Source organism: Pimephales promelas, chromosome 11, assembly GCF_988280905.1.
Source record: "Pimephales promelas chromosome 11, fPimPro1.hap1.1, whole genome shotgun sequence".
In the NCBI taxonomy this organism is placed as follows: Eukaryota; Metazoa; Chordata; class Actinopteri; order Cypriniformes; family Leuciscidae; genus Pimephales; species Pimephales promelas.
The window spans coordinates 22442835-22463255 of NC_142779.1; the positions used below are offsets into that span (position 1 = coordinate 22442835).

The 20421-nt window shown below is 34.2% G+C and overlaps 1 protein-coding gene across 1 annotated transcript in view; it reads right to left on the reverse strand.

The window, feature by feature from the left end:
- eys (EGF-like photoreceptor maintenance factor) overlaps positions 1-20421 on the reverse strand; it is a 302080-nt gene that overhangs the window by 271596 nt on the left and 10063 nt on the right. Inside the window, exons 3-6 of the mRNA XM_039651858.2 lie at positions 18607-18809; positions 15533-15648; positions 12242-12356; positions 791-950 (exon numbers count right to left, since the gene is read on the reverse strand). Of these exons, the coding sequence (XP_039507792.2) occupies positions 791-950; positions 12242-12356; positions 15533-15648; positions 18607-18809 (594 nt within the window). The remainder of the gene's footprint in view (positions 1-790; positions 951-12241; positions 12357-15532; positions 15649-18606; positions 18810-20421) is intronic.

Genomic DNA, 20421 nt, shown 5'->3' on the forward strand with positions numbered 1-20421 from the left:
ATATAAAATGATTATATATTGATGGTCAGCGCAGTCTCATCCCAAGATGTCATACAACTGACGCTTTTGACCATACGTCAACATTCGCCTTTTTAGGGTAGGATTACTGTAGATGACGTTATCTAATCCTAACCCTACCCAAGACCTAAACCTACCCCGTCACCTAACTGACGTTAAAAGTAAAGCGTCAGTTGGATGACGCCCCAGGATCGTCATCTAACCGACGTTAAAGGGTACCATAAAACGGCGGATGTTGACGTATGGTCAAAAGCGTCAGTTGTATGACGTCTTGGGATGAGACTGTGTTATGATGGTTGGCTTCATTTTGAAAAAAAAAAGTTGAGTTAAAGTTCAGCATTCTGGGAAATTAATTGTTCTCCCATCATATATATTAAAATAATATTTCCGGAAGTTTCCTTTCATTCAAAATCGAATTCTTAATCCAGTTTGCAACCTTAATTAAAATGTAAGAATTGTCAATTCAAGTGTCATGTTACTTTCTCAAAAATCACCAGCATAACACATCCATTAGCTGACAGAAATATTTGATACGCTATATTCAGAATTATAAAGATATAGCTGATATGTAAGAAAACACTTTTTGCTATATGCAATCTCTGACATTACATGGAAACATGACGATAATTTCCCTCTCCAATTCTACTGTAGAAAGAAACAAAAAAATCTATCTGAGTGTGGCTTTAAAAACAGCTTCTGCAAACTCTCTGCAAACTTCAACATAAATCAGGCTACCATATTCCGGAGTTTGTTGATATAGTTTTCTTTTAACCTGTGTATCCAGGGAGACAGGTGCACATATAGTGCGGGGGTGCAGTTGGCTGATTCATACTGATGCAAGTAGCTCCGTTCAAGCATCTGTTTGGATAGGCTAAGCATGCGTTATCCAAGTACTGACAAAACTCCCCCGTCCATCCTGGTGCACAGAGACACTGTAGGGGGAGGAAAAAAAGTAGTAATTAACCTGAATTATTATATATTCAATGAATTAATACTGCACTAAATACTTCAATAATCATGTGTTCATTTCTTTAATATATATATATATATATACAGTATATATATATATATATATATATATATATATATATATATATATATATATATATATATATATATATACATATACACTGCTGTTCTAAAGTTTGTTTAAACGTGCATTCAAGCTTTTGATGAAAAGGTAATTATACTTTTCAATCCCCTATGGTTTTACTAAATATCCTTAAAAAATAAGAAAAACTTAGCTAATTCAGTCCTTGGTAACTACAAGAATCATTATTTAAAAAGACAATTATACAGCATAGAGTTTAGGAACATTAAATGGGGAGACAGGAAGTCTCTGAAAAGAAAAAATGTTGCTGATGACCAACAAATTCATCACCAATTTGCTAATGAAAACATGTGGCCTGTTTCCTGGACTATGTCGAAGTTTTAATTAAGGATGTGACTGATTAGAAATTACACAACCAGATGCCTCCAAACAGCATGTTAACCAAATCAGCTCTTATAATAATGTTTGCATCCATCACAGAAACTTCTACAGAGAAATTCCAATGCGCAACAGTAGCCGTGCAGTTTTTCCAAGTTTCAGATTTGCCATATATAGCAACCAAAGTGTTCAAGCTTTTGAGCTTACCGGAACGTTACCAGCTTACTATAACATACAATAAAGATATTCTGCTTTCTTATATCTTTCAGAGTTAATGCTGCTGACACACTCAAAAACATTTTTTTTTCTCTTCCTTTTTGAGAATTTTGATATTTTTCAGGCCTCATTTTGTTTTGTTTTTATACATGTAAAATAACTATTTGGATATTCTGATTAATGAAATGGTTGGAAATGGGTTTTATTGTGTCATTCATTCACCTGCATGTCGTTCCAAACCAGTGTTCTATTATTTTTATAAGGAACACAAAAGGATAAATGTAAACAATATTTTAATTTTTAGATGATACGTTTTGCATGAACGTTTTGCATGTATGAACAACCAATGTTGATAGTTTAACAAATTGCACTTGAAGTAAATCAATCCATGTGAAGCGCATATTCAAGAGCACTTCATAACAAAAGCAGATGCGACTACATCAATCGACAGTGTATAACTGTGACACATCACTCACAGTGCAGATCTGTTGATGGGAGTGACAGAAAGATGATATTGAAATAGAAGAGGATGGCTGAAACCTTGAGACACAAGCATAAATCAAGGATGATAATGTGACAGACAGATAAAAAAAATAAAAAAAACTATTATAAATTTAAAAGATGTGCATTAGCCGTTGGGGTGGGGAGAGTTTTTTGGTGAATGCTGGAATGATTATTTGTCATTTCACGGCTGTATTTGCATTGCCATTTTGGGTAGGAAATCAAATGGATATATAATCATATATATATATATATATATATATATATATATATATATATATATTTTCTTTATATACTCTACTATTTATATACTTTGTTTATATGCCGCTTTCAAATGATATTTATATACTTTATATAAGAAGTACTGTGGTTTGTCCTGTCCGTTTAATCCCTTAAGACATAACTGGCTGCGTTTACGTTAATTTTGCACAAGTACATTAAACCACGGAGACGCACAGCCGTATGCGTGAGCAGTCTACACAAACAAAGCGAGCGTGATGATTTAAAATTGAAAGCAGTCTTCATTGGTGAGGTTCATATTTTAAATATATAAGTCCATTGCATTCCAAACCACATAAATGATGACTTCGTAGAGCATTCGTAAGGAAAATACCGACGGGCGAGACAGCAATTGTAACATCAAACAAAATGCGCGTGCAATGAAGCCTGCGAATGTCTTTGAAATTCGCTTCAATCTTTCCGAACTTTATGAAAGATTATTTTTACGGAAGGTTCTAGTGGTGTATGTAGGCTTATGTGAGGAACTGGAAGCAAGCAGAATACGGGTGTTTCTAAAGCAAGCTCAGCGTTATCGCACATCCGGTTAAAAACTAAACACAGAATCGATTCTGAAATTCTCAGAATCGATCCAGAATCGTTGGAGAGAGAATCGCGATGCATCGATGGATCGTTTTTTTCCCTCCCACCCCTAGACCTGAGTATTGTTGCTGACCATGTCCATCCACGGTGTTATTATGGAGCGAAGTATGTGCCTAAACCTCACACACAAACAAAACGTGTTTTACTCACACCCAATGATTCACAAACAAACTCAGTGTGGTTTGTAAATACAAAACATCACTCACAAACTAATGCATATTGTTCTGCAAATAAAAAACGTACCTATCAAACAAATACAGTATGTTTTACATATACATAGAAACGTATTTCTTCAATGACCAAAATATCCTGCAAGTACAAACTAAAATCTTTGAAAGTACAAAACAAAATTCTACACGTACAAAACAAAATTCTACAAGTACAAAGCAAAATTCTACAAGTACAAAGCAAAATTCTACAAGTACAAAACAAAATTCTACAAGTACAAAGCAAAATTCTACAAGTACAAAGCAAAATTCTACAAGTACAAAACAAAATTCTACAAGTACAAAACAAAATTCTACAAGTACAAAGCAAAATTCTACAAGTACAAAGCAAAATTCTACAAGTACAAAACAGAATTCTACAACTACAAAACAGAATTCTACAAGTACGAAAAACTGTCACGTGACTTTTGGCACTATTTTTCCGCGTCCAGGCAGAATCAGATTTTCTCACAAATACAGTGGAACAACTTCCTCTTCTAGAACAGTAGATGGCGCTAAGATAAGGGCTCAATTTGCTCGCCTTTGCCCATGGGAAAATGATTGGTGAACAGGTGTGTTTCTGTCCAACTTTATCTATATTTAACCTTATTGAGGTTTTGGAAAATGTTTATTATATAGACAGAAATCCACATTAGCACTTAGTAGTAACAAACTCCACTCTAGGATAAGGGAATCTATAAGCTGAAAGCTGCCATCATGTTGCTTTTAGTTTTTGTAAAAATGTTTCATTTACTGAATGACTCTAGTTCTTTCGTTCTCCGTAAATTAATGAGAACATTTCATTTAATTGAAAGGGTCCCACTTATTCATTAATTTTGTTGGAATTCAGTCAGCGTAACTGTTAATGTAATAAAATAATGAACAAATCAAACAATATACAGTTGTTTCTTCCCTGTGATGTATTGTCCAAATTATTATTTTGGACAGACAAATGAAACCCTCCTTTCAATTAAATTAAATGTTTTCATTATTAAGAACGAAACGAAAGTAATAGATTCATTCAGTGTATACATAATCACTACTTTAGTCATTTCACACGCGTCTTATCCTGGCGCGTTCACGGCGAAGATCGCGAGTCAGCATTGTCAACTTCATGTTTTCAGCCGACACACTGACAAAGATACACTTGTTTATTAATAAACAATTAAAATATCTTCTTGCTATATTTTACATAGCCTATTCATAATCTTTTGCCGGTTCTTTGTGACAGCTTTAAGGTGCTTTATTGGCAGTGCCACCCTACATGTTACACGCGTCACCACCGCATCACCGCACCCACCAGAATAGCCCAGTTTAGTAAACAGAATTAGATGGCCACAATTCTTACACTTCTAAAAGGCAATTCAATGCGGATGTAATCCCTCAGATTGAGTAGCTAATGTAATGGAATACGTTACAAATGACATTTTGGGGCATTTATTCTGTAACGAAATACGTTTTCCCAACACTGCCTACTACAGCTGAGGAAAGTGAGCGGTGAACGGTGTGTTTCTGTATTACTTTATATAATTAACCTTATTGAGGTTTTCTTTTGCAAAATGTTAATTATTTCTTGACAAAAATCCATATTACCGCTATTAGCACTTCACTCTCTCTAGGGGAATCTAGGCTGAAATCTATGTCATATGTTGCTTTAAAAAATAATATTAGGCTAATAATCTACATAAGACGCGTGTGAAATGACTAAATTAGTGATTATGTTCACTGAACGAATCTATTACTTTCGTTCTCCATACATTAATGAGACCATTTAATTTAATTGAAAGGAGGGTTTAATTTGTCTGTCCAAAATAATAATTTGGACAATACATCACAGGGAAGAAACAACTGTATATTGTTTGATTTGTTCATTATTTTATTACATTAACAGTTACGCTGACTGAATTCCAACAAAATTAATGAATAAGTGGGACCCTTTCAATTAAATGAAATGTTCTCATTAATTTACGGAGAACGAAAGAACTAGAGTCATTCAGTAAATGAAACATTTTTACAAAAACTAAAAGCAACATGATGGCAGCTTTCAGCTTATAGATTCCCTTATCCTAGAGTGGAGTTTGTTACTACTAAGTGCTAATGTGGATTTCTGTCTATATAATAAACATTTTCCAAAACCTCAATAAGGTTAAATATAGATAAAGTTGGACAGAAACACACCTGTTCACCAATCATTTTCCCATGGGCAAAGGCGAGCAAATTGAGCCCTTATCTTAGCGCCATCTACTGTTCTAGAAGAGGAAGTTGTTCCACTGTATTTGTGAGAAAATCTGATTCTGCCTGGACGCGGAAAAATAGTGCCAAAAGTCACGTGACAGTTTTTCGTACTTGTAGAATTCTGTTTTGTAGTTGTAGAATTCTGTTTTGTACTTGTAGAATTTTGCTTTGTACTTGTAGAATTTTGCTTTGTACTTGTAGAATTTTGTTTTGTACTTGTAGAATTTTGTTTTGTACTTGTAGAATTTTGCTTTGTACTTGTAGAATTTTGCTTTGTACTTGTAGAATTTTGTTTTGTACGTGTAGAATTTTGTTTTGTACTTTCAAAGATTTTAGTTTGTACTTGCAGGATATTTTGGTCATTGAAGAAATACGTTTCTATGTATATGTAAAACATACTGTATTTGTTTGATAGGTACGTTTTTTATTTGCAGAACAATATGCATTAGTTTGTGAGTGATGTTTTGTATTTACAAACCACACTGAGTTTGTTTGTGAATCATTGGGTGTGAGTAAAACACGTTTTGTTTGTGTGTGAGGTTTAGGCACATACTTCGCTCCATATGTTATGACCACATTGTACCCATCTTCTAACAGGAATATGTACCATGTCACAAAGCTCAAATCTTCTCAAACTGGTTTCTTGAACGTGACAACGAGTTCACTATATTCAAATGGCCTCCAAAGCACCAGGTCTCAATCCAATAAAGCACCATTGGGGTGTGGTGGAACGGGAGATTCGCATCAGCCGTCAAATCTGCAGCAACTGTGTGATGCTGTCATGCTAATCTGCACCAAAATCTCTGAAGAATGTTTCCAGCACCTTGTTGAAACTATGTCATGAGGAAGTTCTGAAGGCAAAAGGCAATCCAACCAGTATGGTGTACATAATAAAATGGCCGGTGAGTGTATATAGACAACATATCCTTACCAACTTCCAACACCACAGCAAACATCTCTACCCAGGTGAAAAGGAAATGTATTTAAATTGTACTTATTTTGATATACTTAATGTATTTTAAGTGCACCGTATTAAATATGTATTAAATGTGCTAAATTGAAACAACTTCAAGTATATTAAGTGTACTTTAATATGTATTTAAGTTCAATTTTAAGGTAATAGTAATATATTTTATTATATTAAATTGTGCTAAAATGGAACCATTTTAAGTACATTTAATGTAATATAATAGCACTTATTTAAAGTGTATTTTAATACACTTTAAATCGACTTTAGAAATACAGCATTAGTATATTTTAGCTTCACATTAATGCGTTCTAAGTATATTTTAAATATAATTTCAGCTTATTAATAATGTATTTGTAGAACACTATAGGACCCACTATTAACATATTAAAAATATATTTTTTCCAAAAACCATTTAAAGGACAACTCCGGCGCAAAATGAACCTTTAGTCTAATTACACATTGTTACATAGTCAACCGTTATCAGAGATTTGTTTTCATGATTGCCGAATGTAAATAGTTTTATCTCTAAAAACAGTTTAGCCTATAACGCTAGTATATAGGGCATAGAGTAATGACAAATAAAAATCGCTTGTTATTACCACTAACAAGGCTCAAAATAGCCCCACACCAACACGACAGCATAACAAGGGTCCCTACATTCAAACCGAAGCATTGAGAACTTTGTCAGTGTCCAAACAGTTTAATAAGAAGATATTTTATACACACAGTCAACTTCGCGAATACAGGAAGAAGCCATCTTGGAAAAATAGTCTCTACCAGTCGATCTACGAACGCCGATCCAAGTGCGCTGGTGAGATGTGAATAAGGTGATAAGGTGAGCGTGAACAGTAGGCTACATGTACATATTGAAGAGAAGAAAACGGTTCGTGTTTGTGTTTCTTCTGGAAACAACGGACCATATGAGATTCTGCACAGTTCAGCGCACATGGATCGGTGCTCGTAGATCCACTGGTAGAGACTTTTTTTCAAAGATGGCTTCTTCCTGTATTCGCGAAGTTGACTGTGTGTATAAAATATCTTCTTATTAAACTGTATGGACACTGACAACGTTCTCAATGCTTCGGTTTGAATGTAGGGACGCTTGTTATGCTGTCGTGTTGGTGTGGGGCTATTTTGAGCCTTGTTAGTGGTAATAACAAGCGATTTTTATTTGTCATTACTCTATGCCCTATATACTAGCATTATACTAGCATTATAGGCTAAACTGTTTTTAGAGATAAAACTATTTACATTCGGCAATCATGAAAACAAATCTCAGATAACGGTTGACTATGTAGCAATGTGTAATTAGACTAAAGGTTCATTTTGCGCCGGAGTTGTCCTTTAATATAAAAATAATATATTTTAATGTATTAAAAATACAGTTAAACATTTTAATTCAACAAAACCCAGTAAAAAAATATTTCTACAAAACACACAAACACTCTTTGAAAGATAAACTTTAATGCACTACATCAGTAAAGCATTATGAAAACTAAACAAAATACATTAACATAAAATGCATTGATTTGCAGAGGTATTAAACAGAACAAAAAATAAATAAATAAATAAATAAACTAACTGAAAGGAGTAGTTCACTTTTAAAAAAAAACTTTTGCTGATAATTTACTCACCCCCATGTCTTCCAAGATGTCCATGTCTTTCTTTCTTCAGTCGAAAAGGAATTAAGGTTTTTGATGAAAACATTCCAGGATTTTTCTCCATATAATGGACTTCACTGGGAACAAAACGGTTCAAGTTCCAATGGCTAACAGTCAATTTGTCGTGAAAGCATGAGAATTGGCTCAATTGCGAGAGTCTCGTGCTGAATGCTTGAGAGTTGGCAGCCCTGACAAATCTTTTTTCAAGTCAATTCATTCATTTCGTTCGTTGAATGAACCTAATGACTCAGAAAAAGATTTGTTAATTTTGATGAACGAGTTTGAATAGGAGAGTTATGAACATGCATAACAGAACAGAGCATGGCGACCATTTGAGCTTATAAAACTTAAACGTTGTTTTTTTTTTTTTAAATGACCGATCGTTTCGCTTGATAAGACCCTTATTCATCGTCTGGAATCGTTTAAAGCCCTTTGAACAGTTTGCACAGAAACTGCCTTTTGGACCTTAAACCGTTTGGTTCCCAATGAAGTCCATATGGAGAAAATCCTGGAATATTTTCATCAAAAACCTTAATTTCTTTTCAACTGAAGAAAGAATGACATGGATATCTTGGTATGGGGGTGGGTAAGTTATCAGCAAAAGTTTTTTTTTTTTAAGTGAACTAATCCTTTAAGTCAAACAAAGTGAACTACAATAGCAAAAAGTAAAGTTGCCAAGTCGTGAGTAAAAAGAGAAGTTCGTGACTTGTTCAGTCTGCCATAGACTCTTTTGGGGACATCAGAACCACCGAGGGAAATCTGGAAAGAATAAAAAAAAACAAGCATTAGTATAAACTTGTTCATTTATAATTCTAATAAAAAGCTGTCACTTTGTTACTTAATACAGAACACTTACTGAAGTATTAATGCACAAAAGTCAGATATAATTATTATAACAAATAGGATTTTTCTTTATCATAAAGAATTTTCTTACCATGTCTGAGGTTTCAGGAAGACACAGCTCAGATGATCTTGGGCTTGAGCTGAATGAACCTCGTTTCATGGACTCCAGGGCCTCTTTGAGAGATGATAGTATCCCTGGAAGCTCTACAAAAAAAAATAAAGTTGCATGTTATACAAAGTTAGGGCAGAACAAACACTAGTTTGTGTTCTTCATATATAATTTGTATTTTGTTTAAATGGTAAAACATATTTAATGAACCATTACTGTAACGTCCACGCTATTATTGAAGTAATTATTCATTATTAATAAAGACAGAACATTCTATTGAAAGTTACAAGTTGGTGACAGCTGATAACGACTTGATTAAATGTAAAAAAGCTGAATACCACACATAAAATCATATAAATCAGTCCCTAGAGAAAAACACGATTATGCGATTGCATAATTCAATGCATAATCAGGCAAAATACATATTCATGCGGGGGCCGGGGGACGCAATTTTTCAAATACGTGTTAATATATAATAGGTCACTTAGCTACTTAGCTGCTACATGACACACTATTGACTGTTTTTGTTGTTATTCATTGATTTGTTGTTATACAAATCAAGAGGATCAACTACTACTTACTCGACTTGACCTCATCTACTCACGGTTAGGTTTAATATAAAAAAATGTCTTTGCAATGTGCAAATTCCTTGGTTAGGCTAAATATTAAATATAAAAACTCTCATTTCTTTATTTAACATCGTTTTAATTTCTCAGTGCAAGATATTTAATAATTGGTTTTATGAAAGCTTATAGTTGGTGATTACAACTTAATTTATTTATCGAATTGACATGAAAACTGACAGCCTACTAATAATTAATTAGATTTTACTATGAATTAAATATCACAAATGTGAAAGTTTTATTAGAGCTTAAAATATATTATAATATTTAAAACACAAGAAGTTACTTAGGGACAATCAAGCCTGTCGTGTAATCACCATTAATAACCTTTTTTCTGAAAACACAGTGTGCAATGTTTTTATAGTTGTATTATGTCACTGTCTAGATCTATAACAATTAAGTTGATAGACGTCAATGGACGTTAACTCGCTTTAGTGTCAAATCAACAGAAACGCCAGTAATCCACAGAACATCGTCATCAACTTCTGAAAATATTTTCTAAACCCAAAGTGAGAATAAAGCCAATTACACTAATCACTTAAACTAATAAACTTACCACCAAGAAGTAAGATCTTTTCTGGCAGTATCTTGCTCTGGCCATGTCGTGGCGGCGTAGCTGCGTTGTCCTCTTCACTGCTAAATTGTTCGCGGGAGCTGACGACCTGGTAATCTGCTCGTGTGTTCTCTTAATATTAGATCGGTGCTATCCACATTCACTAGGTCCGAGTCAGTGAAATAACAAAGCAAAATTTGGAAAATACATGATTTCTGTTCTGTTGAAATATCCGAAGCTATAATGGAATACCACAGACAGTCAGTATCCGTTGTCCGCGCCCCGCCCAACATGTAAGTTCAAATGGCAGTGTGTGATTGGACAATTGCCGGCAAGCTTGTTTTGAAAAGATTGGCTCTGATTGGTCCAAATGAATGCAACTGGAAATATTAACTAACATCCACAAAAAAGAAACTAAACCTAACATGCTTTATAGACCATTTCACAAGATGTAAACAACACTAGTCCAGAAGCACTTCCTGTTTCAGTTTTTTTAACACTACATAAAAGCTGGGATAAAATACAACCAACAGAACATATAAAACTGAATCAAAAAGTTAAACAAACATCTTTAAGATGTTTTCTTTACATGTGAAATAAAGAAAACAGTTACAAACTGAAACAGGAAGTGCTTCTGGACCAGTGTTGTTTACATCTTGTGAAATGGTCTATAACAAGTTTTTTTTATTCATTTTGGCTAAACAAATGTAAGAGTCAAGCTTTAAGAAATTTATTTTGTTTTTCTAGTATGTACACCTGATCTTTTATGTTGATGTGTGCAAGTACTGGTATTCACTTGTTTTGTGGAAAAGACTATTTGATTAATTAATGCAGAAGTATAGAAGTGCATTACTTGTTAGTCAAATTTTAGTGCTTTTCATAATTATAACAAATTAATTTAAAAAAGTTAAACCTAAAACACATAATATAAAGTGTGAAATACATATGCATTGAGTTAAGTGTTGGTAGTATTACAAAAAGTGTGGTAGTTTTTGGTATATTTCTTAAAAGCTTAACTGAGCACATATTTATAATTAAAGTGCTACTTCTAGTATTTGTAGAAATATACAATTAATTTCGATACATGTTTAATTGCCTTCATGTTAGGAAGGGAATTAAAGGGACTTGAATTTTTAAACTTGAAGTGAACCCAAAAATACTTTAATTTAGCAACAAGTATGCTTTCTGTAAATACACTAAAACTTCACTAAAACTATGTTTGTTTTTAGCATATTTCTAAAAGTGTAATTAAGTGTATATTTATTATCATTGCGTTTCTAGTAAAACATTTTTAAATATAATTAAAATATGTTTGTATTTAGCATATTTCTTAAAAATGTAATTAAATACCAATGTACTTCTAGTACACTTTTTAGAAACATATTTAAAGCATGATTGTCATTAGCATATTTATTAAAAATATAATTAAGCACACATTTATTACCAATGTACTAATAATATACTTTTTTAGAAATACATTAAAAGTATGCTTTTCTATAGTGTATTTCTTAAAAGTGTATTTAAACATATATTTATTACCAATGTACTTCTAATATACTTTTTAGAAATACATTTAAAGTATAATTATCATTAGCATATTTATTAAAAATATAATAAAGCATACATTTATTACCAATATATTACTAATATACTTTTTATAAATACATTAAAAGTATGCTTTTCTATAGTATATTTCTTAAAAGTGTAATTAAATATATATTTATTACCAATGTACTTCTAGTATACTTTTTAGAAATATACTAAAATGCAATAAAATACATTTTTAGTACACTTTAAATAAGCATGTTGTAAATACAAATGTATTATAAACACACTATTTGTATTTCAAATATATTTTTAATACATTTAATACAACGTCTTTTTCACCTGGGTACTTATCCACAAGTTCTCATTTAACTTGACTTTAATGGAGTAATAGAACACATGCATGTTATTTTTAATGTTCAAATAAACCACTGCAAAAATTAGGTTACTTACATTATATCCTCCAACTAGGTTGAGACACAATCCCTCATTCAGGCAGTTAACACTGAGCAGCTTGCAGAAGTCCATTATTTCTTCACAATTCTTCCCAGAAAAACCTTGTAGGCATCTACAGGAAAATGACATTAACTTTAGCCACATATAAAAACAGATTATAAGAGGGAAAAAAAAAATGATTCAGAGTAACAATCACAGTAAATGCAGGCACTTTACTGCTGTTTTTAGATGTCAATGGTATGTCATAATGACCATAATGCTTCTTGGTGACATTTGTGGAGAATTAAAAGACCCTTTAAGCAAACGCATGACAAGAATTTCTGTTAAACATTCAACCTCTGGCACATATACTTCATATATCCTGATGCTTCCTTGGCCTCAGTCAGATCTTTGCCTTCCTTCTGCTGTGATAAGACTTCAGTGAAATTATTCTGACACAAAGGCAAGATGACTCAATTATTAACACAGACTCCCAGGTGACCAACTGCTATTGCTTTTATCTGCCCTTCTCTTTACACACACTATCACCCTCTAGTCATTTTTTTACTCACTTTTTAATTATTTTTTTCACTTTCAACTATCTTATCTTCTGTTTGTCTTTTAGTCGGATGGGCCATCAAATGTATTGATTCAAGTTATCTTTGCTAATAAAAACTAGAAAGATGAACAGGAGCAGAGAAGACATAACCGTGAACCCCCCAAGGACTGGTAGAACTCAAAGCAGCCGAAACTGTAGCGGATTCCCTCATTATCAGCAGGAAGTAATTCAAAAGCTGTCAAAGGCTGAAAATGGAACCCTACAACTGGAAATATAATGAACATTTCACTCTCTACAGACTGTATTCCTATTTTTGGTCATTATAATCACACACTAAGAAATGTACTCGGTTACCTAATGTAACCTCGGTTCTCTAGAAGAGGGAACGAGTATTGCATACGTTGCTTTTGCTACAGGAAAAGTCATCTTTTCTCGAGATATAAAGCCAAACATTTTTCCTTTTTTGCCAGAATGGGTGTGGCTTAGCGTATAAAAGGTTTGGAGGCTGCTACCCAGATTTTCATCTCTTCAAAGCTCTACGCATCGCTGGATCCTGAGAGAAGCCGCTGCCGTTTGAAAACAGCGACCAGCAAGCAGAGGAAAGCGTCTGAAAAAGCCGGTCGTCGTCGCCGCCTTCAGCCTTCCGTGTGCCTGCTAGGCTAAATATGTATATATATATATATATATATATATATATATATATGCTAGAATTTCACTCAATACATTATATGAACCCTGAAATGAATAATGTAAAAACATACAACAATTTTTCCCACAATACCATGGTTACAGTTAGCATTACTACATTAAATGTTGGTAATTTGTGGACTGTAAAGACTTCTTTAAATTGTTCATTCATGGCACAATTTTCTCCTGGTTTCCACGTCAACACTGTTTGATCTGATATCTATTGTTTTATGACAGGGAATTCAGCGCTGAATTTTGGTTAATTCGATTTTTGCCATTTGATGTTTCTCATTTTCAACAGAAATTAAGCTCTTATCAGTTGGCCAATGTGGTGGTGGCAACGGTGCAACCTCTAACAAATTTAGTCGCACCAGCAGGAAAAAGGTTCAAATAAAAAAAAAAAAAAGTCTACGGAAAAAAAGTTACGGACGAGACAGTTCTCCATTAAGGACATGACGACTCTGAAAGTGACTTTAAAACTTTCACAGAGACCTCAAAAAGAAAGCACAAAGCCTTTCTTTAAAGTGAATTTCGTTTTTTTTTTATTATTATTAATTGTAAATGTAATTTTAATTAATGTTTCATTAAACAATTGCCTGGATTTAACAAAATAAGAAGTAAATATAGGAGAAACTAGATCATCTCATGTCTAATAAATGAACCGAAACTCAGTGTATAGCCTAAGGTAGGCTACTTGCCTCACAGACCTGATAAATATATGAAGAGTTCAGATGCAAAAGCCTCTAAATGCCATTTGAAATTTTCTTCTTTAATGATGATTTTTATCAAACTTGTATATTTAAGTTCAGTAATTTCACTTAAATGGCAATGATAATTACCTATTAATTGTTATTTAAGTGAAATTAATGAAATAAAATATGCAAGTTTGATAAAAATCATCATTAAAGAAGAAAATTTCAAATGGCATTTAGAGGCTTTTGCATCTGAACTCTTCATATAGAAAGCTTGAAATGTCTACTTTTTAAACAGAGCAATTCAAAACGAAAGAAAACAGACTACTGCTCTCTGCTTATGTAATGCTATGAAATGTGCATTACTCTCTGGTGCGTTCACTGCGAAGGTCGCGAGTCAGCATTGTCACCTTTATATTTGCAGTCGACGACACTGACAAAGACTGGTTTATTAATAAACAATTAAAATGTCTCCTTGCTATATTTGACATATTCATAATTTTGCCATTTTTTTGTGGCAGCTTTAAAGTGGGGGTTGATTGCGATTTCACTTTTTTCATTTTAAATAGTGTGTAATGTTGCTGTTGGTGGATGAACAGTATCTGCAAAGTTGCAGTGCTAAAAGTTCAGTGTAAGCAGAGATATCGTCTTTTAAAAATCAGGATATTGCCTACAAAAATGACTCGATTGGGACTACAGCTGGGTTTTAGACGTCACTAACCCACACATTTGCATCAACCCTCCCTCCGGAAAATGCAAAAAAGGGCATGCGCATATTTCTGCGGCTCGTCGAGTGTGTTGTGTTCACCCAGCTGTCAGGTCAGTGTTCGAGCTTCCAACGGACACTGTACTTCATCAACAATGGATACAATTTATGTTTGATTATGTTCCTGAAAATGACGATCATAATTTAGCTCTCTGAGCTGCACATTTTACGGAAGACAGCTTCCAGAATCTCCACGAGTTCAATGCCGGATTCAACAAGAAACTGTTACTAAAACATGAAGCAGTTCCAACTTTAAAACCAGAGGAAGCAGTTGTTGGACCACACCGTGAGTAAGTAGGCTAAGACTTAATCGTTTTAAATGTATTTGCATGTATAATTCCAGACGTAGCCTTGTGTTTTAGTTTTATCAAATGCCAGTGCTGGCTTTATAGCTACTGTACTAGGCTACTAGTTGTGCTATTTTGTGTCTACGACAACCACAAGGAATACGGAATTAAAAAGTTCATTCAAGTTCAACTTTTCAATTAAATGCATCCCTTTCTTAAGGCTGTCATGAAAGAAATTATTATTAAAAACCCCTTATCAGAAATGCTAATGCTGTTGACCTGAGCTATGGAGTACTTAAATATTCTCAATTCTCTTACCTGCAATGATACTGGCCATTCTGAATAACACAGATGCCTCCATTGAGACAGGGCAAAGTGCCACACACCTCCGCCTGCTCCGAGCATTCCGGGTCTACACAAATGCATGTGGAATTCTGTATAAAAGAAAAAAAAAAAAACAAGGAGGGATGTTTTGGGTTGGTTACATGTGAATTGGAACACACATCGCCTAACACTTTTTCACCAAGTGCCGTTGGTGCTTGGCCAGAGCTGGGCTTTGGCCCAGGGGATCTGCAAACTCACAGTTCCACTAATTTTAAAGCCAAACAATGTAACTGGCTGTATACTGTTACCCAGCCGCAAACAACGTAACTGGCTAAATACTGTAATCGAGCCACAAACAATGTAACTGACCATATACTGTAACTCAGCCACAAACAATGTAACTGACTATATACTGTAACCCAGCTGCAAACAATGTAACTGACTATATACTGTAACCCAGCTGCAAACAATGTAACTGACCATATACTGTAACTCAGCCACAAACAATGTAACTGGCTATATACTGTAACCCAGCTGTACTGACTAAGTCCTAAACAAAGTCTAGTACTGGTTGCTAATTGCATGGATTAAGTTTAGACATGTTCCGTGTGATCTTACACGTAAAAAAGATGGAGCGTTCAGTAATGTTACTATTATCTAGCAATTTATTTTCCTGCATATCATACAATGGCAATATATTAAATCATAATGTAACAAACAACAAACCGTATTATTTACCCCAAGCGCAAGACACTGGGAACAGTCGAAAACTGTTTGCTTACCAATCAGCAACACCTGTGTCTGAGTTCCCTCCAAATTAAAAGACTTACCCGGGCTGACCCGAGATCAGCTGTGCCATAAAACACATACAGCCCCCTAGTGGCACAGCACAAAATTACAAATAAAGAATGAATATGGCAGCCACAAACAATGTAACTGGCTAAATACTGTAGCAATGCTGAGTACTGACAAACAATGCAATTACCTATAACACAGCAGCAAACAAGCATAGTGCATTTGTTAGTGGTTTTGAGAACCTATTTAAAAATCTCAGCAGTTCAAGTGTGTCTCAGCAGTTCTCTCTTACATCTTATTGCACTTGAATAGTTGAAATACACACACAATTATGTCAAAATGTCCATCGTGTGGAGTAATCAATCATGTTCACAGTCAGTTATGTCTCAAGTGAAAATAACATGTAACATGTCAGATGTAAACCAGATGCGTATCAGTATATTGGATCCATACATTCACTTTTAAAGTGACAGTGGCCTAATAAACCTAATTTGACCTGTCTGTGTCAAATCAAACAAAAGTTAAAATAACTTATTGCTCTTGACTGAATAACTTTTTAGCTTAAATAAGAAAATAATTATATTTAATTCATACAGTGAAGCCTATGCAGTTTTTTTTTATTTTTTTACATTTGATTATTCCATTTCTGTTCTATTTCTAAATTACATGTTAAATAAATCTATTGTACCCCAAAAACTTAGTTTAATTCACATTTTTGTTATCAAACAAATTCAAACAAATTAAATTCAATACAAAAAAAATGCTTTTTCATACTGTGAAATAGGATTTTGGTCATTTCACCTACCCCTAATTAATTAGTAATTTAATTAGTTGTATGCCATCACAGATTGGCCTTGATGTAATTGTTAGACATACAATAAAAGTGATAAAACATATCTGATGTTATCTTTGTAAAATAAATCATTCAGTTTCATATGGATGGATAAAACAAACAGACTGGAGTAGCAGTACTGTACAGTGAGACAAAAAAGTAACAGGCCATTAACTGAATGTGCATCACTTCCAGCTAGGCCAGTTACAAAAACTGCTAACTCTAGTCTTGTTGGTTAGTCTTTAAGAATATCCATAACTTTTAAAATCAATTACATAAAAAACGTAGATTGGTGTAAATTGATATCGAAAAGTAAAACTGATTAACCTTAATAACTAGTTAAAACAACTATAGCAGTTGTAGGTTAAGACACAGCCTTAACATAATGGCTACGTTTATGCAACTGTGGTGTTTTCAAAACTTGTTGAGGACATCATCCTGTCCTGAGACGACTGATGTTATTGCTTCCTGGTTTGAGACCACCTTTATTTGAGATGAAACGTGCAGAACGGGGCCAGATTGGACACCCGCTCTGGCACCAGCACAGGCACCCTGTTGGTAACCTTGGACTGCCTACAGGACAAACAAAATTAGTGACTTAGAACATTTTTTTTTTTTTTTTTTTTTTTTTGGAGCTGATCGTGCCAAACCTGGGAAATAACCAGCAATGGAGCATCCAGAACTGAATAAGCAGTACCTCAACATTATTTCTGACTCAGTCGTTCAAAGAGGAGTAATAGAAGCTGAGAACAATACCAGACGAAAGTAATACAGAGACTCCCACTGGCATTAGCATTGGTGCAGTTCTGGAGCGTCGTGAAGGATTATTTCATTTTCATACAGATGAGCTCTCTTAGGAGGATGTCTCAGACAGACCAAATCAATGTCAAACAAATCAATTTAATGTGTCTGAGTGTGTGCATGCGTGTTAAAAGAGAAATTAAATTCTATCTTTACTGTCCATGCTCTCAAATGACTAAGGTACCTCATGAGAATCAGCAATGGACAGGTCCATGTGCTGAATTTCGCTACCAAGTAAATGAAGGTCACGCAAGACAATTAGTCTGCCACTGGCCCACTTTCTTCTAAATTCATCTCTTCATTACAGTAATGGATCATGAACACCAGACTGTAACAATCTGGGGAAACATTTCGTCCCATAGTTCCATTTATTATACTGGATATGCAACAACTTGCTCCAGTCCAATAAAAAAAAAAAAAAAAATTACATATGCCATGCCCATTCTGTTATCAAAACAATTATTAATGGTTATTGTAACCTTCAACGTGACACAGGCTGATCCGCTTCAGGTGTGTCACAGAAATTTGCATGTGGCATTTCAAATTAATCACATTCTCTCAGGGCAAAAAACGAAAAAAAAAAAAAAAAAAAAAAAAAACAGCATTAGGTGCAATGTAGTAAAAAAAGAAAAGACCTCACAAGTTTGTCCATAGTGCAGGCTTCGTCCAGTTGACATCCGTTAGACTTGCAGAAGCTGTGAACCTCAGTGGTGGTCTCACAGTTGAGGCCAGTGAAACCCCCAGGGCATGTGCAAACATATCCATTTGCAGTCTCCTCACAGTCACCGTCATTCCAGCACGGGTTGGAATCGCAGAGGAGCCTCTTTCGATCACAGTAAGTACCTGCAATGCAAGAATTTGTTGCAGAAAATGAATGGATATTAAATGATCATCATGAAAATGAATGAAAACACATGCTTCTGTCAAGCATTCGTGCGTAACAAATTTGATGATTAAATCTTTCATTTTGTGACTGCATTTTTTTTTCTTCTTCAAACATTAGGATAAAATTTAGAACCAGTTTAAATTACATACACCCAAAACTACAGACTCCATGCAATGATTCAAGCTGTAATGTTAAATAATTACTTGGTAGCACTTTATTTTACAGTCCTGTTCCCCATGTACACACTATGTACTTATTTTAGTAAGTACTAGGTACTATCCCTGGCCTGAACCTAACCATAACCCGTGTAGTTACCTTACATTACCCAGTACTATCTTAGGCAAGGACAGTGTAAGTACACATACGTGCACAAACTTTAAAATAACGTGAAACCAATTATTTTATATTACTTAAAAGATATGAGAAATGAAAAACAACTTTAATGTTTATAAAATGAATGTTTATTTACCATGCAGTTCTTCCGAGTATTTTAATTTTTATAATAATTATATCCAGCCCAGCCATGCAAAATAATCAAACCTGATCAAACATTGTTACATTGCTGCACTTGTTGGAAAACTTTTAGTGTAATAAGTGTAAATACCAAAATGATACCAAACATTATTTTTTGTGTTTAATTTATGTAGTTTGACTAGAGATTTTCATTACTTTGTGATCATCTTAACAGCAGGTTTGTGCCAACGATTAAAACGTATTATGATTAAATCATTGAATCCTATTACAAACATTATGGGATTTGCAATAACACATTCCCTCTCACGAACGATTAAATGAATAAACATCAGCACTTATTTTCTTAAAGTTCTTCTGTTTACCAGTGCATATTAAAATTAATTTAAAAAAGAAAAATCATTTAAAAAATCATGTTCAAATTTTATTCAAATAAACCAATAATCGGATTTAAGACAGCTGATCTTTAGCTCCAAATCATGTTCATAATAATAATTGTACGCTTCTGACTGCTTAGTGAGAACAAATGTTCAAACTTTACAACTGAAATGACAGCGGACAATAGCTCCAGCATATCAACAGCACTGAAAGTCTCAGCGTGGCATCCCATGGCTCATTTCACTCTCCCACTTTTCTGGATGCTTCACTAATGTGAAGGTTCAAGGGCCCAAATTATGTCCCCATCGTCTATAAAACAAGCAACCTGATCATACTGGCTGAAGGTTTTAGACCGAGAACATCTAGGCTGCATGTTCCTCTAGAGTCTAAGGTAACTCTGGATTGGGACATCAGTCTGATTTCCGCTCCTCGCAGGTTAAATTTAGACTTGACTATGCAGCACAGTAGGTTCAAGGTGAACATGATTTGATTTTAGTCCCTAGTGGTTCTCTGTTTGCTTTTGCTTCCTCCCCCCTCCCCACTCCATGTTCCTCAGCAGGAACTAACTCATTTATCTTCCTTGTTACTGCATTTTCCTTTTGTCGTTCATTTTTTTAAAGCATATTCCAGTGTGTTAAGCTCATGGGATGATACAAAAGGTCATCAGTTCCAGAGGCACCCAACTGCTTTTGAGGACACACCACTGGGCGTCAGCCTAAG